This window comes from Amia ocellicauda, chromosome 1 (assembly GCF_036373705.1).
Source record: "Amia ocellicauda isolate fAmiCal2 chromosome 1, fAmiCal2.hap1, whole genome shotgun sequence".
Taxonomy (NCBI): domain Eukaryota; kingdom Metazoa; phylum Chordata; class Actinopteri; order Amiiformes; family Amiidae; genus Amia; species Amia ocellicauda.
This window is the reverse complement of record NC_089850.1, coordinates 2,949,232-2,971,984: the sequence shown is the minus strand read 5'-3', so window position 1 is coordinate 2,971,984 and position 22,753 is coordinate 2,949,232. Positions and strand designations below refer to the sequence as shown.

Sequence of the window (22,753 nt, the reverse complement as noted above, 5' to 3'; positions counted from 1 at the left end):
ATGGAAAGTTTGAACACAGAAGTAGTTTACGAAAAGGTTACAGAAATAAAAATGTGAACACTGGTAGCAACTCTCAAACTTGTAGCTAAATAGGAAAGGGTTCAAACTCAATTTACATTTTTGGATGGACGCCTAGAACAATTTTGCATATGGCAACTTACATCTTTTATGTTTCTATTCTGAACTTTTAAATTACAATTATAAAGACATAAGTGTTCATAATATACATTTGTTGTGGTAATGTTTGATATTAGAAAGTACAATAAATACACATTTAGATGATTAACATTATTTTGAGATAATATAAAGTTTTAGGTTGTTCTCTACGAGTTTTCTTTGTATTCTATTTTCAATAATAGAAGCTTCCAGAGCTTGTACATATTCAGCAAAGTATGTTTGGCTTCGCTCCATTGGCTAGCTCAAAAAAACATATAAGCAGAGATTCAGCCCCATGTAAAGGGTCTTTGAAGTGAAAAGTAATTGAAAGCCAGTAGAAGCACACTACATGAAGGAAATCTGAAACTGTAAAGACAGAATTTTTTAAGTTGGGTGAGAAAACAAGGAAGAAAAAACAGATGAGAAAATGTATTAGCTCCCCAATCCCCAAAGCCCAATTCCAACCCTACTCACAAAACAGAAAAATTAAATACTGCAGTTTTAAAAATGGTATGACAACAAAACAGATAACAAATCAAGTTATTCTTACCATCTGATGGTGAATTAGTATCAGTCATGTTAGTGATGACAATGGATGTTGTAGGAGTTAATGTGGCTGGATGAAAGGATGGAAAAAGGTTAAGTATGACTTAAATGGATGAAATGTTTAAAGATCATAATAGGAGCAAATATTTAGGAATACAAAATATAATTTAACACACTTATCGATTCAATGAAAGCATCAGAAGGTGGATGAACAGGAGATTCCCTGTACCTTTAATAATGTTTTTTTTTTATTATTATTGAAGCAAATATTTTTTTCCAGACAGAATCCCCCCAGTTTGGTAAAATTGCATTTTATGCTGTTTTCATGGTTTCATAACTATCTAAGGAAAGACAATTTCTTTAAAAAAAAATGTATGAGAGAGAGACAATTGCTATAATCTCTCCTACGAATATAGCATCAACACTGTGCTGCAGTTTACATAAAGTAATTTATCTCTAAACATTTAGAAGGTTATATTTCATTAAGAGATTGCATTTGTAGCTTTTTAAGTAAATTAACATACTGAAATGCTTTCTGAATCATTACTCATCATTCTGGGAGCAGTAATTATAATTTACTTCTACAGACAAAAATAATGTATTACTTAATTTAAATTAATTAAAAAGCTATTGCTAAGCAGGTTCAAACTTTATATATTTACCCCCACTGCTATTCTTCTGATAAAATGCTAATTTATTTCAATAATTTAGGATTTGCTGCCTGACATTACTTACATATCTTTACTAATAAAACCATCTGGTTTTTTTTAGATCAAAATTAAGAACAATATTAATATTGAAGTTGATTGTCTACTATGAAATAAATAAATAAATAGTTCACAATCACTGCCCAAAGTTGTGCTCTCTTGTAACCTGTAAAGAATGACAAAAAAATAAAACTAGAAAAGTCGAAGGTACACTACTATACACGACATCAATTACACAAAGCTTGCATCTATTAAAACAAGCTGTTTAATTGTAATTTTATTATTTTAATGTGCAATAAAATAAATAAGTAAACACACAAAATATTTTACAAGTGAATTGCCATGTTTGCAATAATTACTTAATTTAAACAGTCTACAAAAAGTATTTAAAGGCCCAATGAGGGCAGACACTAAATAAACGTATGATGAGAATTAATGCTGTAACAAAGCATTTATTTAATATATTCTTCTTCTTCTTCTTCTTCTTCTTATTATTATTATTATTATTATTATTATTATTATTATTATTATTATTATTACAAAATAACAAACATGAGTTTACTCTAATTCCAAATAAGCAAACAGATAATTATGAGCAAAACAGGGGAATACCTCACTTAATTCGTTCTTAAATACTGAACAGGTGCAGCATGTGTAATTGTAATACAAAAATCGTATTTGTGACTATCGCATCAAATTTAGATTTTGGCCCCTCTGGTACATACACCGATCAGCCATAACATTATGACCACCTGCCTAATATTGTGTAGGTCCCCCTTTTGCCACCAAAACAGCCCTGACCCATTGAGTCATGGACTCTACTAGACCTCTGAAGGTGTGCTGTGGTATCTGGCACCAAGAAGTTAGCAACACGGGCACGCTGACTGGTCTGCGGCTACGCAGCCCCATATGCAACAACCTGTGATGCACTGTGTGTTCTGACACCTTTCTATCAGAACCAGCATTCACTTTTTCAGCAATCTGAGCTACAGTAGCTCGTCTGTTGGATCTGACCACACAGGCCAGCCTTCGCTCCCCACATGCATCAATGAGCCTTGGCTGCCCATGACCCTGTTGCCGGTTCACTGTTTTTCCTTCCTTGGGCCACTTTTGATAGGTACTGACCACTGCAGACCGGGAACACCCCATAAGAGCTGCAGTTTCGGAGATGCTCTGACCCAGATGTCTAGCCATCACAATTTGGCCCTTGTCAAACTTGCTCAGATCCTTACACTTGACCATTTTTCCTGCTGCTAACACATCAACTTTGAGGACAAAATGTTAACTTGCTGCCTAACATATCCCACCTACTGACAGGTGCCATGATAACGAGATTATCAGTGTTATTCATTTCACCTGTCAGTGGTCATAATGTTATGGCTGATTGGTGTATATGTGATATCCAACTACAAAGACAATGCCAATAACTACATAGAGTTGTGTGTTGATTTCCCATACTGAAAGCTGCACAATGTAATCATGCCACACTCAGCAAGGTCCCTGGCCATTATTTGTAAAATAAAATGTGGCAATTGTCAAGTCAAAACTTGTATGCTGTCCACTTTGATCTCACTTGACAGTAAGTCTTAATTTGATGTAAACTGGCACAAAAATTTGCTTTACATTGACATAACAAAGGATATTATATCAGGAAGGATATGCATGCTTTCAAAGTGGTTTGCTATATTTTGCACTGGAAGCCCAGAATGCTTACTTTCAGGATGTGATGTTTGATAATGTCCTGGACAGCGAAACAGAGTAAAAACACAGCAAGAGCAGTGCATTATGTAATAATTGTGATTTAAACTTAACACAGCTTACCTAATTTATAGTTCTCGACAGTTGAAGTTCAATACATCATACTTCTACATATCTAAAGTATACACCAAACTTTAGATGTAACTCTTCAGGGTGGCATAAATGTAAACTGGTTTAGTAAAGATAAAAATAAATAAAGTATGCCTGTATTTCCAAGCATAAGTATAAACATGTATTTAACATCAGTAGTCAATTGGCAGTTGATTTGTTATGTTATTTTAAATGTGTATTCACCATGCACTATATATATTTTTTTTACACAACAGAAGTTCTTATATTCCCCCCACCAACTAATTTGCTCTTTTGATAATATCTGCAGAATCCCACTTCGGTCAACATTCATAGGGTAAATAATGTAAGATTTCTCCACAATACATACACACACTGCATAAAACAAGCCCTGACTGATAGAAAAAAAAAGCTGGAGCCAAGCAAATATGAAACTCATGTTTCATAAAGATGTAGGATGGACTGATTAAAACCACATTATTTACAGAAATTTTCAACCCAAATTATCATTAGAATCTAAGCATAGCATTGTCTCTAAACATTTTCCAGCTTTGTTTTCTCACTTTTAGCCAGTAAAATGAAATAAATTAACAACAAAAACAAGAAAGATACACTTTAAATAAAACCACATTTTTTTAAAATAATTTATTTCTGATTTCAATAAATTCTAATATGCACATAGAAATAAAATATGAGTAATGCCTTCATATTACAATCTCTCTCCTACCTGGGCAGCCAAATCCAGAGGAGGTACAGCTAGTAGTTGTTGCAGCAGTAGGAGAAGCTGTGGAAGTACCTTGGAAGCAAACATTTAAAATATATATTTAGACTTCTTATATTATTCCATAGATTAGCTTTACATTTACATAACGAAGGAAATTATATCAGGAAGGATATGTTTTGCACTGGAATCCTGTATCTGATTTTTTATTAATGCTGCATGGATTTATAGAGACATTATATAGTCACTGGCATCCACTTCAGGATTTTAAGGTCAGCAGGCTCTTAAAGTATTCTTTTTTTGGTGTGTATCAGTGTCCTTGTAGCTAGTCCAGTCAAACAGGTCTAAATATGAATTTATACATGAACACATTTATTTCTAGCTAGAATACACTTCCCAATTACAACAATTGCAAGGATTTGAGCAAAGACCTTAAATGTTACGTAGATTTGCAGCAGTTTAGTTTAGAATAAATAATTTAATTCCGTACTGTAAACAAACTGAGCAGTCTGAAAGTGTTTCCAGTTGACAAGCATTTTTCTTGGCTAATATTTTACTGACATTATTAATACATTCATAAATAAATCTGAAAACAGTATTCCAGCATCCCCTATCTAGAACTTGTAATTAAATTGTTATTTATTCATTAACTAAATAATGTCCTTCAATGTCCTTGTTCCAACCTAGGTCTTAATTACTTAGTTGAATGGTATATTGCTTTGTTAGGTCAATTAAGCAATTCAATCCTCGGCAGGGGGTACTCCAGGACCAGTTTGAAAACCACTGGTATAAGGAAAATGTACTTCTCTTTTCAGCCCTCAATGACCAGGGTTCCTTTAATTTGAGCAAGTTATGTGCTTAATTGAACAACAACTTCCATGGGTTCACATACAGTGGCTCTCAACTGTATTCACCCGTCTTGGACTTTTCCACCTATCATTGTGTTACAACATGAAATCAGAATGGATTTAATCAGGAGTTTGTGCTACTGATCAACACTGATCTGCAGTTTGTTCTAAATTAATTACAAATACAAAACAGAAAAATATTGAATGCATAAGTAATCACACCCTTCAGTCAGTATTTGGTAGAGGCACTTTTGGCAGCAATTACAGCCATGAGTCTATGTGGCTACGTCTCTACCAGCTTTGCACATCTGGACACAGCAATTTTTCCTGTAACTGTAACTGTAACTCCTTTAGAGTTGCCATAGGCCTCCTGGTGGCCGCCCTGATACTCGGATGCGGATGGCCTGATCTAGGCTGATTTACAGTTGTGCCAAATTCTCTCCATTTGGACTTCACTGTGCTCTGGGGTATATTTAATGCCTTGGAAATGTTCTTATATCCTACCCAATTAGTGCTTTTGAAAAACCTTGATTTTAATGTTCCTTCGTCTTCAGTATGTAGTTTTTGTTAGGAATTATACTAAATAACTGTAGGACCTCCCAGGGACAGGTGTATTTAACCTGAAATCATGTGACACACCTTAATTGCACAGAGGTGGACTATATTCAACTAATTATGTGACTTCTAAAGACAATTGGTTTCACCACAGCCCAATCAGGTGTATCATAGCAAAGGGGGTGATTACTTATGCATTCAATTATTTTCTGTTTTGTATTTGTAATTAATTTAGAACAATTTGCAGATTATATTTTTCACCTTGACATTATGGACATTTTCTGTGTTGGTCAGTGGCAAAAACTCCTGATTAAATGCATTCTGATTTCATGTTGTAACATAATGAAATGTTTAAAAGTCCAAGGAGGGGTGAATACTTTTGAGAGCCACTGTATCAAATGTGAGGTGCTGAACTAGAAGAAGCAACTGAAGAAAAATATTTAGGAGGTAGAAAAGCATCACTTTCTTGACATTGTGGGGAAGCATTACAAACAGGCAAAATAATGTTTTGATATATTGTTAAAAAGTGTGGAATTTAAAATAAATAATGAGCATTTAACAATGCTCTTTAAGATCAACAATGATACATGGACCTGGGGAAACAAAGTGAAACTGAGTTGAAAGGCATTCAAAACAAAAACAAGAGACACTTATTCACACAGAGTTTGGGGGTCTGCAACAAATACCAGCAATATTGTCAAAGTGCACTCCTTTCATTTAAAATTGAATTATGAATGTTAATCTTGGCTGACTAGGTTCAAAGCTATGAAACTCGGTTGGGAATCTTCTCTCATATGTATAATCTCATGTTCTTCAATTCACCAAGAATACTAATCAATACAGTAACTATTTATTTTTAACATATTGCTTTTGAATTTAATGCAAGAAAAATGAATTATTCTTTAATATTGTAAGCTACATGTGCCCTTTAGTTTTTATAAGTTACAAATGCAACCTACAGTAGCCTCAGAACTGTTGACTAATTATTAGATTTAGATGAGAGAGCCCCATGCATCTGTTATTTCTGATTATATTACATTATATTACATTTTTCAATTATAAATTTAGCTGTCAATAAGACTTGTACTCGAGGTACTGTAAAAAGATCCAATGATGGCATGCCCTCTCTCTAAGATAAATATTCATCATAATAAATTAGGAATATAATAACATTAAACAAAGGTTATCTTTCAAGTCATGAAATGCCTTCCAAAGGGGACTACGGAATATTGCACATAGAATGGGATGTGGTGAAAAAATCATAACTTGCAAGTCGAGACATCTGCAGGGTGTGCTCGGGTTTTGTAAGGAATTCTCCTTATGTCACTTGTTGTCCTCAGCAAGCTAGAGCCCCCTCAGCCCCCATGAACCCCCCTTCAGCTCTTGAGACCATGTCCATCATGCTGTCCAGAATGGGTAATTTCCCTAAGGCCCATAAGCATCAGCGGTCTCCCTCGACTTCCTGCTCTTGGTCACCTCTCCCTCCTCATCATAGGCACCATAGATACCGGTGCCTATACCATCACATCTGGGACTCAGGATAATTAGGCTCCAGCTATCGGGTCCACCTGCCCTGGTCCCTCCCCTCGCGCAGCCAGCAGTCCCGCCTGCACCAGATCCCCTGGTTCTGGTTACAATAGCACTGTCCATCTCAACAGCGGGAAGTGAGCATCTCCACTATGGCTGGAACATGTGCTTTCCAAAGGCTCTCCACATTAATGTGTTACAACTCTGGCCTCTATTTATAGGCCTCCTTCCTAGGCCTGTGTTGTGGACAGACTAGGGGCTAGGCTTTCTCCTGGGCCATTTTTCAGGGAGGCCCCTTGTCTGACATCTGTGCTTTGCATTTTTGAAGTTTTACTGACTTTATATCACAGAATCGGCCTCTTCAATCAGCGATCCTGTGGTCACATCAGCTGAGGCATGGGACACATTCTAGGGTTTCTCCTCCTGAATTGGTTCATTTCCAATTGAGCCCAGTGCTCTGGTGGCCCCTGCTCCTTGTCATGTGTTTCACCTTAGTCGAGTCCCCGTGGCCGGTTGCATAAAACAACTTAAGTAATTCTCTTAAGTTGTTCACTTAAGGAAATTTCCCCCTTAACTAAGGGGATTCATTAAGAGTGTTTCACAAACCACCTTAGAAAATGGCAAAGAGACAAAACTTGTCTGAAGAAGAAAAGATTTTAAAAGAAAAGTTTTAATTGACGACTACAGTAAACTGAAAAATATGTTGACGGCTAGATTTAATCCTCAGGTGACAGCAGTCACAAAACACAAACTGTGGGATGAAATAACGGAGGCTGTAATTAAACGCACGAAACATCACTGTGCAGAGATGCGGACATTATTAACAGGTACCTGAATACAACCCTTAAGTTTTTCTTATGAAAGATAGTAATTTTTTGCAACCATTAACTACCTTAAGGGAAATACTTAAGTATATTCACTTATGTGATCAACTTAAGTAGGATTCCTTAACTTCCCCCTAAGAAATTTAAGTTACGTCGTTTTATGCCACACACTTAAACTTAAGTACAAGTTAAGATGAAAACTAAGGGGGAAATTCACTTAAGTGGTTTTATGCAACTGGGCACAGGGCTCCCTGCTCCTGCTCTGTTAATCTCCAATTGAACTTAAGTCTAAGGTGGCCCCTGTTCCTGGTATTTTGCTTTAATTTTAGTTGAGTCTCCTGGGTTCCTATGGACTCCCTGATTCATTGGTTCACAGTTGAGCTTGGGCCTGTGGTGGCCCTTCCTCCTGGTTATTGTGTTTACGATGTTTTCCTTTCAGTAGAGTCACAGGGTCCCTTTTAGGCTCCCTGCTCTTGATTATGTTTGTCCCCTGCCGAGCTCAGCCTGTATCAACACTTACTCCTGGTGTAATTGTTTAATCAGTTCCTTGGGGGCTTCCTTCTCCTGGATACACCTTGAATGTGGCCTTACTGAGCTCTGTTGGTAGTCTTCCCATGCAATGACATGGGTATTCAGTATTCCATAATTCTCTTTGGGTGCTATATTCAACTTGAAACATTAGTTCAGTAAAGTGCAGAGACACTGTTGGGGGCAGTGGCTCAAAACCCCAAAAAGGGCACCCCCCCATTACTCCCTTGAGTGTGGCTCATTTCAGGGACTCAGGCAAAAATAATGCACAATACCTCATGCAGTTATATGTATTTCACAATATGTTAAAATAAATGTAAGCAAATTAACCTCAGTTGCATAATTTATTCTGTCTTGTGATTCTAAATATGGACAGAGGGCCTGTGTAAAAATAACTGTTTTTTATTTTACTTTGGAGAGGAGGATGTATCCATAAAAGCTTTAAACAGTGTAGTTTTATGTTAGCACTGCAATGCTGTCCTATTGAGATCAGACAACATGTAAAGTCAACATTCATCCCTGCCAAAGCTGCAGTTTAAATGCAGAAAGTGTTTTCACTGTAACATATAGCCCAAGTGACAGATTGAAATTGAAAAGGGTATTGGTTTCCTTCACATATCAGAAATTGTAAATTCTGTATCATAGAATCAGTAAACTGCATTATGGACAACCAATCCTACAATAGCAACCCTGCTGTGTTGAGTGAAGTTTAAAGAGTTGGAGGTATCCTACTAAAGAGAAGCACTATTAAAATCTATTTAATGTTAAACTGTTAGATTTTTGGGCTGATGTATTAGTAAAGCAATATTGATTTGGTTTAGCAATACATATGTTGTTTCCTTGTGCCTTGGCTAAATACTATAAAATGGTTTAGTATGTGAACTAGGAGACAAAAGGCTGATTTAAGATGATGTCTGGGAGATCCACTACTCTCTCTTACTGGTTCAGAGTTAGACCTAAGATTGCCTATTACACACTGTGTATCAGAGGTGTGTCCAGACTCAATCTGCCCTTCACTTAAAAAGGGGCATTTTCTCACTTGCAAAAGTAGGAAGCAATCACGCTGCAAGTCCAAATTCCCAGGCTCTGATCTCAGAGTGACCTGGACTTTTAGAGTTTTCAAGTGGGCTAAACAATGTGCTTTAATGAGTCATGTCTAGATTTATAATGGGATTAGAAAACAATTGCTGAGCTATTCTGGAGTGTACTAACACATGCCGAATGTGTGTTGCTTTGTAAGCTACAACAGACAGAACTGACTAGGTTGTTCAGAAGCTTGGTTGGTAGTAGCAAGATTAGTATTTGCCTCAAGCATTGCAAAAGGAGGATCATTCCATGTGGTTCACACAAGTCATAGCCTTACTTGGAGATTCCTGGGTTAACAGTGTCGATCCAGTCAAAACGGGACAAAGAGCACTCTCTACTACTATATTTATATAGTACTTCTATGCACTATATTGATATATCTTAGAGTATTGTTGTTGTGTATTATTATTATTATTATTATTATTATTATTATTATTATTATTATTATTATATTTAGTTTAAATTATTAAAAATCTAGGTGGCAAATGACCAGTGTTGGTGTGTCCAAAAGGAATAATGGTCTGGTCTGGCACACCAAGAGAGCTGCTCATTCACTCAGCAGAAAAAAATAAAAAAACTGTATCCCAACTAGAAGCTGTGGAAAATGAAGATCACTGCGGGATTTAAAAGAGAATTAAGCAGAACACCATTCATTTACATTGTCCTGTGTGCATTATTCAGCAATTAACATGCAAGAACTTCAATAAAGCAAGCAGGATTGTTAGCAGCAAACTCACCACTAGATGGGGTAGGTGTTGTTAAGTTTGTGCAACTTGGGTAACAGACTGCAAAAAGAAGATGGAGAATTAGCAGGTGGTAATTCAAGTCAGTTCATTGAAACAGCAAGTTGCATCAGCCATGGTTATTAAACAAATATACATATATATCAATCCAGCCATCCATTAGCCTGTATCAATTCACAACAGAATGAGGCCTCCCCAAAGGGCATCATTAGCTATAACTCATCACGCTGCCCAGACTGTTTGGCAACCACACATACATGCACGCACATAACTACAGTGCAATTTAGAGTAACAAATCAACCTAAGCAGCATGTCTTTGAGATGTGGAAGGAAACTGGAGAATCAAAAGAAAACACACATGGACACAGTGCAAACTCCACACAGGCAGGCATCCAAGGATGACACTGAACCTGGCCCCCATAGCTATCAGGCAGCATGTATTTAGTTAACTGGGGAAACATGTTACAATAATAAATATAAAAATACATATTTTCAAAGCCTATTGAAAACGAACACACAATTATATTGAGACATTTTTCATCAGAGCAGCTCAAGGAGGTTATTAGTTGCCGATTCTGTAATGTTATCCACACCCAAATGCAGCACATACTTCCAAAATAAACACTTGACAAATATTCAGTGAAGTGAAAAAGCTGGGGGAAAACGGTTCTCTGAGTAATACTCATATGCACCATTATGATTGAAAGCAAATGTTAGTGGCCACAGTAGTGGTATCCAATATAAGACATTACATATCATGATTTAATAAAACCTTTTAGTTCACAATTTCTGCATTGACACTTTTACATTTCAAAACTGTTTGCATGTATAGGTGAATAGATTAAAGAAATGTCGAATTTTGCAGTTCATCTGTTCAAAATGCAGTTAATTTTCCTTCAAAACCACAAGGCTTCAGAATGCAGCGAGCACAGTGCTGAAAAACTTCAATCTATCTCTAGAGCACCCATTCCTAAAACCCTTAACTCACTGCTTACACTCCATGTCCTTGGAGTCTTTCTGCCACAAGTCTGTTAAGGATGTTAACCTAGATGATCTTTTCTGTATTGTTTCCAGTAAACAGCACACTGAAATTAGTTAAACAACTGAAATTCACTTAAATGCTTCTCTTCATTTAGGTCTGCACCAAAAACGAGTTTTGATAGACCAGAAAACAGAAAATGTTCCTACTCATTAAAACTGGCTAAAATCAAAAACCAATCAAGTACTGTATGTGTGAGCCTCTGTCTTGCAAATCATCATTTTGGAACATTCTTAGTATCTAAACTTTTCAGTTTCGCTTCACAGTTCAACACAAGAAGACAGTGTCTCATAAAAGACAGACTCAGCTGAATGTTTTCAACTATTAAAATCTCATCTGCCAGTGGCCCATTCATAGATATCTGTTGCTACTAAATGAAAATGAACAGGCAACTCTCCAAATACCTTTTTTGTTCACTCTTACAGAACTGTGAAAATTAACTTTCTGTTCTGCTTTAATGGCACATCCTTTTTTGTCTTATTTTACATATTTAAAAAAATGTATTACTGTATTATTGAAATATACATTCACACATTTTAAATCAGCTTATTTTTCTTTCCTTCATTATATATAATATACTATTGAATATTATTGATAATAATAATAATTAGTAGTAGTAGTCGTAGTATATCAATAATAACTATTCTTCATCTTCATATTATTTTAATTATTATAATTATGATTCCACTGTTATTATGAAATGGCATATTTAGTTGAAACCTTGTATTGACCATGTAATACTATGCTCCAAAAGTTGCTGATGTTATTACTGTGCCATGCCACGCTGTTGTGTTAATTGGAGTCTCTGGAGTTCTCCTCTTTTAACAACAAGCCAATTTTACAACCCCAAAAGTAAATGTAAAATACATTTAAAAAAGGAAAGGAAATGATAGCTCACAAACAAGTATATTCAATTAGAATAACAGTGATGTTAGGGAAGAGAAATGCATCATTATTGTATAGAGACTTCTGGGATACAAATCTGGGTTCTGTGGTATCAGTGGGGCGCCAGGGGCTTTTGAGAGGATTTCTGAAGCGTCACATAGACTTATCTGAAACATAGCTTAACAGAGCCCCTGCCCAGGGTTAAAGTCAAATATTTCTTATTTTCCCACCAGAAGCAACTTAACACCCTGTCTCTCAATAAAAACGTTGATTCTTAACTTTTGCTTTGTTTTTATTGGTTTCAATTGAAAACCATTTTTGGTTTTATGTGACCATTACAGAAACCAATAACGCTTAGGAAAAAGAGTAGAAAAGGCATGTAGTTGTTCTTACAGAACTGTGGTGAAAAGAACTGATGCTAAAAATTTGGGAGAGTGGACACCAAACAAGCACGATGGGTCGAATGGCCTCCTCACGTCTTATGTTCTTATGTGTATCTCAAGTTCATTTTCCAAATCTCTTTACCAGATACACAATTTTGTGCAAGCACTTCTAATGTATGGGATTTAAATCTTGCAACACATGGATCACTGACAATATTTGATTTTCAAGTTTTTAAAAACAACAATATTATTCCATAAAAAAACGTATTTCATACCAAACTGACCTATCAATATCATAAAACTCAACATAATACCAAGTGATTGAAAGAAGTTGAAAAGTTAGATACTATGAAACACACATCGAGGAGATTACATCATGTTTGTTCCTCATATTTCACAATGTGTACTTCTGTGTGATATCCTTCTTGTACTTTCTGCTTAGTCTTCCATGTGGCTGTACACAAACACAGAGACAGTATTCTAACACAAGGAAACTACGTGTTAAATAAAGTACTGCTACTTGTACGTCTTGTGAGTTTTGCATGTTTGACTGTTATAGTATGTTGAAAGTCTATTTCTATAAAATATTTGATGGTTAGTGGTAACAGTGATATAAAGTGGTATGAGTTGTTTCTGATGCTATGCAAATTATTCTGAACAGCAGTTTGACAAATTCTGATTAGTTCTTTTTAAATATATAGACATATATAAAAGCATATATACTTACTACAGCTTAGCGTGCTTTCAGTTTTTATGTGTGCTGAAGGGATAACCCAGAATTCATTTTCCCAGTCAAAGATGTCACCTTTCTTATCACAGGTGAGGGAAGTAAGCTGTTGATTGGACATGACAGAATTCCACAACCTGAAGTTGTAAATGTCACCATTAAAGGATTCAGATTTCTTGTCTTGGGTCCCGAGAATGAACTTCCCATTGCTCTGTATTGTCACTCCAATAGAATTTCCACACAGATAAGTTTTATAATTTCCTGGAGTATACACAGCTACTGTCCCTATTGAGCTATCCCATGTGATACAAAAGAGCTTCATCTGTGTTGAGAAATCAGCTTCGCTCAATATGTTTTGTAACAAACAATCCTGATTCAGGACTTTCAAAACAGGGTTTGTGCTATATATTCCAAAAGTAAGAATATCATTAGAGGATTGGTCCATGTAGGAGAAAAGCACCCAATCCTTGGTGTTTCTTGCTGATCTTGCTGTCTCAAAACAAAAAGTGAACTGCTGAAGAGTCGGGATGGTCACAAGTGAGGATACTTCAATAGTGTCTTTATTTTGTGGAATTGATACTTTCTGATTCCTCAGTGATACTGCAACTGAGTGAGAAAGAAGAAAATTAGTTCAACAATACATTCTGAACCTATGAAAATGTTTTGGCAAGATCACACTTCATTAATGGTAATAACCATTGCTCATCAACTTAAAAGATACATTTAATTTCTCAAAACAAACAATAGGAGTAATATCAATAATAACATTTTATGTTACATGTTACTTAATTCTGAAATGAAAGGTGTCAATTATGCAAGTTATGTCTGTGACTAAAAATGTTCCAGAAGTGGAATAACCAAAAATAGTTTAAACTACAGCTTTCAAGAGATTTAAAAAAATCTATTTCATACTGCTATAAAGTTGTTGATAAGAAAACATTATTAACAAAAGGCAACAAAATATTATTATATTATATTCCTGTTTCTCCATCTTATTCTGCTGATTTCTGCATTGTGTTCTCCATTAGACTCCTTTCTCTTCTATAACACTTATATAGCAATTTCAATGGTCCTTATTATTGATTTGACAAATAAGTACAATAAAATAGTTGCATTCTGCATTGCAGCGCTACTTCTGGCTGTACTAAATGGAGACGAGTTCCAGATAAAAAATAAAGTAAAAATAAACTGTGATCGCTGAACGCCATCTGATGATCAGAGATGCTCACCGGTGAATATAACCACGCGCCCTTCATTCTCTATCTATGGGGTCGGGCCTTGGCAACTCTAACACTGTAGCCCAACACCGCTTCGCTGACCAAGAGCTATGGTATGATCCATAGTTAGTCCATAGCTGGAGTAAGTCTCATATTTAGCCTCCTCTGGACAGCAACAGAAGTGATTTTGGGGTCCGTTGCCATGGAGACCTTTTTTAGTCTGCAGTTAGGGACTTGGGGCAGGATTAAATCAAAAATGTTGGCGCTGCGAGTTCTCGCAGAAGCATTAGCGGCATGTCTGTGAGTGGAATTCGCGCTGCTAAACTATCGTGGTATTACATCTGACCCCATTTGCGACGCAAAACGACCTTCTCGCAGCTCCTTTCTGGCACAATGCGAGAGAATAAAACCCAGCTTTCACACAGCCGCTACTACAACACTACACCACTGTACTCAGTCGCGCTTTCGTGTTTAGTTAGATGCTACTCTCTTCTAATTTTTAAAGTAAATCCCATGATGTACAGTTGTGTAGTTTGCTATTAACGACTGGTTAAATTTGTAGATAATCACGCTCAACAATACAGTGGGAGTGGTTACATTTTCGCTGCATTAAATCAAGAAAATATCTGCGAGAAAACACCCTGAAAATGCTCTCGCAGCTCCTCTAGTTTTAAACACTGAAGAGCTGTCTAAAGCCTCTGCGGTTGAGGCGCAGTGAGAGAAAGCGCAGCTCCGGCTTTATTCACAGTGCGGCTGTGTCAGTGAAATAACTGTGTACAGTACACTGTACTGTGTACATCAGGTGTTGCGCCCAACATCCACACAAACGAAATGTTGCTTATTATTCGTGCACAGAGAGAAAATATGTTGATATTGAATGTCATTTTATACTGTGTTTTGTTCAGCAATGTGTCAGTGTTCGTTTCGTTTCATTTCATGATTTGTGTAACTCGTTTATCTGCCCTTGCTTTCTTCCTTTCATGTCTTAATTGATTCCTTCTTATCAGATATTTCGTGGGAAAAGTGCCTACTATAGAGTGTATATTATTGCACCTCACTCGTACTCACTACACTGATATATATTCAGCCTATACCCTATGTAAGGGGGGTGTTTCCATGCACGATACATTTGGATACAACGCACTCACCACGGATTGAATGTGGATTTTGATTGATGCATTTTGTAGCCGATGTTGGGACAGTACAGTATTTCTACAGTTCACGCATCTCTCTCTATAGGCTGCTCGGCGCTTCTCACTGACAGTTATGTGGTCTGGAAAACGGTGTTTCTAAAGACGGTGTAATGGGGGCGGAGGTTGAACGGTGTTCTCCGTTGCTTCGTCTTTGATCGTAATATTTTTAGTGGGGCTGACAGAAAATATAGGGGGGCTGAAGCCCCACTAAATAGGGTCTAGCGACGCCCGTGGGCTATTGGTATATTTGGGAGTGAAGGCGACTTCTACTACACGAACACTAAATCGAATTGCACTGCTGTCAGCAGCTGTATAATTGCTATTATGAAGATGTACACAAAAAGGTAAAGCATCTGGAGACGTCTGGATGACATTTATAGAATATTGTTACAGGCACATGTGGTTGTCTAACTTGCAAGCCAGTACACATACAAGTGTGTGACGTTTGTGCACTGCACGTTGGGTGCAAAAACCCACAAACACAACAACAACAACAAAAATCTAGAAAATTTTTGAATAATCTGAACAATCAATTATCTAGTAGCAGGTGGCCAACGTTATGCCTTTATCCTAGACACAGCAGCCTATATAACACGGAAATGATAACGATACACTACTGTACTGCTCTGCACCGTTACATGGACACACACACAATATAGAAAGAAGGTTGCAATGTTAATAGCAATTGCCGCTAATTGGTCGATTTAATTGCCACAAGAACCCGTACTATTCAATGTAATGTTTCCTAAGTTTTCGAAAGGGAGATATGGCCAATTTCATATATAAATAAGCATATAAGCATATAATAAGCAACAGCATAACGAAACCTGTAATAATGTAACATCAGTCAATCGTTCATTACTAATCACAGATCACACACGCATGACGCAACTGGATTGAATGCGCACCATATCGCCATCTATATACAAGAGAAAGTGCACTATTATGACTATTAAAATTATAATGGCAGATATCGATGCCTGAAGGCGTGGAAGACGATGCCAGCCCTACACTTTCAGATCCGTCGGAACTTTGTAGACCTTCCGATCACCTTTTAATAAGACGTTATCGGTTTGATAGACACAGCATAGCGTTATTGTGTTACCTACTGAAGGATAAATTGAATAATAGATTTGCACGCAAACATCATCTCACTGTGGAGACAATTATGTGCCGCGTTAGCCTATCATGCTACAGGCTCCTTTCAAACTACAGTAAATCAATGATGTAGATTGACATATATACAAGTGACATATACACAATTATATTACATTGTCATATTACAACGTGTACTATAAAGAGTATCTATGTATCGACCAGTGGCGTAGCCAGGGAAATGAGGGCGAGGCATAATGAGGTATTCACGGCGGGGGTCTGGGGGTCCTCCAGCAGAAAATGTAGAAAATTAAATACCTGAAATGAGCGATTCTGAGTCATTTCGGAGTCGAACAACTTATATCAATATCTCCATGAAATATATATTTGCTTCACAACAACATATCACAATTGGACACATCCAGTGAACAATTACACATCAACCGACATTATGCAGTCAATAGGGGCCGGATTTAATCAAATCTTTGACCCACCCGCTAATACAAAACTACAGAACTGAACTCAGTTGCGGCTTCATTCTTCAGTTTGAAGAACTCTTCGTTTATTCTAATAATTAATGTAACCACTATGATGTTCATTTTGTAGTTTTGTATTAGCCCGTGGGTGAGTTTTTATTGAATGCACCGCGTTACACATTATTATTATTATATTTATTTATGTATTTATTGGCAGTCTTACAAAACAGAGCAATACAAAGTGCACATGACAAGTAAACGCTGATTTAAAGCGTCCCTGAATAAGATACTTGCATTGTTCTGGTATTCACATATAACCGAAGATACCAGCATTGATCCACCGGCTAATAGATAACGCCTGGAGAAGGTCATCAATGGCGGCTTTTGTTTTTATTGTATTATTTGTTCTCCTACTCATATTTGTAGCCGCTACACAGTACAGGTTTGTAATTGTGTTTCAGCGGGTAGATTCATGCTTTCGATTTACAGCGCGGTGCGGAAGATTTCTGTACCTTCATGCGCCATCGTTGGGCCGGATTAAATCAAAACTTTGACAACACCCGCTAATAGCAAACTACACACCTGTACATCACAGCGGTTACATGTATGATTCATATTACTGAAAATGAAGCCGCAGCTGAGTACAGTTGTGTAGTTTGCCATTAGCGGGTGGGTCACAGTTTTGATTTCTCTGATTTATTGACGCGTCGCTCTTCTCGCAGCCCGTCCTGCTCTCGCGCCCCCGCTGTCACTCAAATTTCAGACACTGTGATTGGCTCGCGGCTTCTCTCGCGCTGCCCGCCCATCCTGGAACCCCCGCCAGAAAATCCGCCTCCTCCTCGTTCGCAGCTCCTCATTTTGTAGATTTAATTCAGCGAGGAGCTGAGCTGCGAGATCCCCTCCTGCGACTCTTCAGCGACTTTTCACGCTCGCACTTTGCCAACATTTTTGATGTAATCCTGCACTATGAGTATTTAAATTGTGTACTAGTTTTGTACAGAGCTGCGTATTAACCACGGGATCATCCCCCACTTAGTACACTGCTTTCAGTTCGTCGCAATTGACCTCGAGTTATATGTAAATATAAATATTTACCAACCCCCTAAAAGTAAATTTAGACATTAACTAGACAGTGGCTATTTATTTATAGGTAGAAAAAAAAAAAAAACATCTGACAATAAATAAAGTTGCCACTGTGCTTCTATTGTTTTAGTGTATTTTTACATTAGTACAGAATCTGAAGGCCTATAATAGTCTAGTTTGTATTTGTAGTTTAAGTAGGTAATGAAATGTTATTCATACTATAATAATAATAATAATAATAATAATAATAATGAATCAAATTAAAAGACACATTTAGAAGGAAGAATAAGACATATACAGTCTTACAGTCCTGTAAATATCATCCAGACTTCTCCACATGCATTACCAAAATAAGCCTACGTATTTGAAGCCATTTATGCTATCGGAAGACAATTATTCATGCATATCTAATAATGAAAAATACATATTTGTATGGTATGGAAAAGGGACAAAGCCACAGTGGCATAGGTTGGGGGAGGTGGGGTTGGGACCCAGTCAGAGAATCTCACTCCCAAACCCACAGGAAATTCTCACTTTCACCAGCGACTGTAGATTATACAAATCCAGCTACGTTGTCCCCCCTGGAAGAAAGTCAAGTTAAGCCAGAGTGAACATCAAGTCTGCGAGTGTGACAGCATGCGCCAGGTCCCACTTAAACATTTAGCCTCACTGCCAGTGGCGTGCACAGACAATTTGGGGGGCATGTGCTCAAGTCAAAAAAAGGGCACTGCTGCCGAAGTGCGGTCCGGGGTGTGAGATGCCGTGGTGTGGTACGGGGGGCAGGTGTTCGGGGGTAAAAGCACTTTGGAAGTCTCACGGAAAAAGGGCATGTGCTCTGCACAGGTTGAGCCCTACCTGTGCACGTGCCTGCTCACTGCTGTGCTCATGTAAAATAAATAGTGTATTACTTTACATGTGATAGATGATAGATAAACTGTAAGAATGTATGCTCACACTAATTTTCGAAGTTTCTAAAACAAGAGGAGCTGCTAGAGCATTTGCAGACTGTTTTCTTGCAAGTATTTTCCTGATTTAACACTACTAGAATGTGACCACTCCCATGGCATTGTTATGCAAATAAGTTAATTTGGCAACAGAAATAATTTTAGATTTGATACTGCAAAAGTTTAGCAGTGCCATATCCATTTGCAGACATACTGCTACTGTGATTTGCATTTTTCATTTAATCGAGCCCTTAATCCTCTCAACCATTGTGCCTCCAAGCAGAGCCCCATTAAAACATGTATTATACTTAATTACTGTACGTTACTCCTACATTTGAATAATGGCCACCATCATCCTATTCTGTTTTTCCTCTGCATATGTGATGTTGCCAATAAAATAACCAGCAGCTTCTGAGAATTCTGAGACATCTTAAGGCTATAATTAATATATAAGGCTGTATACTTCCAACGTTTATTGCTGTTGTCATTCCCTGCCTTTAAAGCTGTAATTAGCTTTATTAATCCATGTCTGTTTATTGATAATTGCTTCTAATAAATATTTGACTCTTTAAACTGCAATCTGGTGATGCAGAGAAATCTCCATAGCAAATCAATGTCACTTGCTACACAGTTGAGGCTAATCTTGAATCAGTGCTTTAAGACTTTGTATAATTACAGTGTTTGACGTGACATTGCTACATGAGTGTAACCCTGAAGCTGGAAACACCATGTCAATATTAACTGGCACTGTGAGGTTAATATGAGAGTTGCAACAGCCTGTTGCCAGTCTGCTGTCTTGGACATATATTGAACTGAAGACAAAGAAAAAATTGAGCTGAGGAAGCAAGAGAATCAAATTTCAATGTAACTATGAATAATTCAAACCTGATGTGGAATTATTGTACCTCTTATTGTAAAAGGATCTGCACTACAAGTTTTTTATGTTGTAACTGCATCAGAAGCCCCTGTGTGAAAACACAGAGCATGCTTTAGCTTTAATGGATTTCTTTAATCAAACTGAAGATTTAAAAAGTGTATTCTATCACGATTATTTATGCACTTAAGGAATAGTAGCTTCTTAAAATGATCATTTTAATGATGCTATGACAATGCCAAAAACTAAATTCCTTGCAATAACCATGCTCATTATACACAGCAGACCTTGGCTAGGCTGACATTGTAACAGTACCCAAAACAAATTGGCAGACCAAGACAGACACATTGGCTGAATTTTTCTAGTAGCTTTTCAGTAAAATTGCTCTGCATTCTGAATTCTTGTTTAAGCTGTAGATGGGTTGATACAATTTCATAATAATAATAATAATAATAATAATAATAATAATAATAATATTATATATTTTATTTATTTATTTATTTTAAGTTTTAAATGCTGGACTAACAGTGTTATGCTAATTTGCAATAAAGGACACTAACAACCAACAGGTTGACAGGCTAATGATATGAGTTCTCAAGTAAACAATATATGATTTATTTTATATTCAACATTTACTATAACTGACTTCACATAACCTTAAAATATGTTCTTCTAAAATCTTCCTCATCCAAAACTGAAAAAAGTGAATCTGTGAGATCTCTTAATATTTGTGAAGGATCCAAACCTTTCTTTTGTCATTGCTTTTAGTAAAAGTAAAATAAGTGAACAATAAACCTGTTTCTGTAACTGCTTGGCAAATGCATCCCCAACCTGCACCAATATGTTGCATACCATTTTGTTAAGAAATGCATTAAGAATTAGAGCAACACTGATTAAGTTGCTCATGATAGGATAGGGTTATCATACATGACATCATGTTTTTCGATTTACAATTGATATAAGCCACACTGGGGGCATTGCATACAGAGGCATCATCTGTATGGGTCTGTAGGGAAGGGGAAGGGGGGGCATATAACATGAATAATTGGACTTCAGTGAAAGAACGGCCCCCAAACTGTACTTCAAGTCATTTTGGCCTACCAAGCCTTGGGTGAAACGATGACCCTGATAAATAAATAAAATAGAACCAAACCAACAAATATTTAAAGATGGGTATATAAAATGATAGATTAAAAAATAGTAATATAAAACATAATAATACTAAATAAAATAATACAACTAAAACTAACAGCAACAAAAATAGGAAGAACAATAACAACAACAACAACAATAATAATAATAATAATAATAATAATAATAATAATAATAATAATAATAATAATAATAATAATAATAATAATAATAATAATAATAATGAGGTCACCCATTTATCACCATACCTTGTCTGTAAGATATATTGAAGCCTTTCTTCTGGACACTAAAGTCAGAATTAAAGGACACATTCATTATGTTTCCAGTGGAGTTGAAGGTCAAACTTTTAGCTGTTATGCCGCATAATTTCACGTCACTCTTCCCGTTGCTAATAACAATGCGATCATAGATGCAACCCAGAGCTTCTTCAAGCTCGAAGTCAAGAAACGTGATCTGCATGATGAAGCCTGAAAATGCCTGCAGAGTCCATCGGCAGGCCTGACTGTTGGGATATTCGCTGGGGTAACATGGGGATGTAAAGTATCCTGCGGAGGCGGTGAGCACTTTCCTGCAGTCGACCACACAACTCTGTACTGCAGGACCAAAACAGGGAAACGTCACTTATTAAACTGGGGGAAGGGAGAAGGTCAAGGGTGTTGGAAGCGTAGGGCAGGAATAAATGCTGAGGAGTATAGGTTTGAGTGCAGTAAGCTAGGCCACTAGGTAGACAGACTTTGTGTTAGTCAACATAAATACAGAGAAAGACAGAAAGAGACAGTTAAAATGCAGTATTAGCCTGAGGATCAACACTTCCCAGTTATTAGGGTCTTTTTAAAATTCTGAACCAATATTTCAGCTAATTTAATTGGTTCAGTGTAACACATGTATCCATCGCTAAATACTAGCAAAATGCAAAACATCTCCAGCAACTCTAATAAAACAACAAACTAAAAATAATGTTTCGTTCTGTACTTTAAAGGTAATATGAAGAGTATTTAGTTAGTACAATTTTAATGACCTGGAAAGTAGTCTGGGTTCAGCAAACAATGACTTCTCTTCATTCTAGCCAGCTCTACGCAAAAGCCAAAACCACAGCAAGCATTAAGTCAAATATAAAAATCCAAGAAAAAAACCCACTGGTGAGCAATTACATTTTGTCAAGGAGCTTGCTTGAAATGTGTCCAACACAAAGTATTATTTTGTAGATCAATACAAATATATATAATAGTAACACAAATACAACTAAAACAACTGAATACATGTAATGGGCTATGCATTACTCATGTCAGAAATAGGTAATTTAAATTATTATTTTTCAAATATCACACATACAAATACACATTTGCCCTTTTACCTGTAAACTGTTTTTTGTATTTTGGAAACATCAGCTTTAGGCTAATTTGTAACATTTTCCATTAAACCTGAAAATATGTTCTCCCAAAAACTAAGCTTAACCTCCTGTATATTACATTTGTTTCATCAGCAGGAAAAAAGGCATAAATGTACCAACAGGTGAATATTTTAATAATTTTTGTTTACAAACAGAAGAATACACGTCTCCCTGATATAACGTTGTCTTCAGGAGCAAAAATGCCTACTAATCATTAAATAAATTTT

The 22,753-nt window shown here is 36.6% G+C and overlaps 1 protein-coding gene across 5 annotated transcripts in view; it reads right to left on the bottom strand.

The window, feature by feature from the left end:
• The window catches only part of adgrg6 (adhesion G protein-coupled receptor G6), a 96,980-nt gene that overhangs the window by 42,579 nt on the left and 31,648 nt on the right, over window positions 1-22,753 (bottom strand). For 2 of the 5 annotated variants that reach the window (XM_066701784.1, XM_066702121.1), the window contains exons 3-7: window positions 21,385-21,729; window positions 13,103-13,708; window positions 10,063-10,110; window positions 3,964-4,032; window positions 707-772 (exon numbers count right to left, since the gene is read on the bottom strand). In XM_066701784.1, coding sequence (XP_066557881.1) covers window positions 707-772; window positions 3,964-4,032; window positions 10,063-10,110; window positions 13,103-13,708; window positions 21,385-21,729 — 1,134 coding nt within the window. The remainder of the gene's footprint in view (window positions 1-706; window positions 773-3,963; window positions 4,033-10,062; window positions 10,111-13,102; window positions 13,709-21,384; window positions 21,730-22,753) is intronic. The other 3 variants (XM_066701949.1, XM_066701869.1, XM_066702037.1) reach the window with 3 other exon arrangements.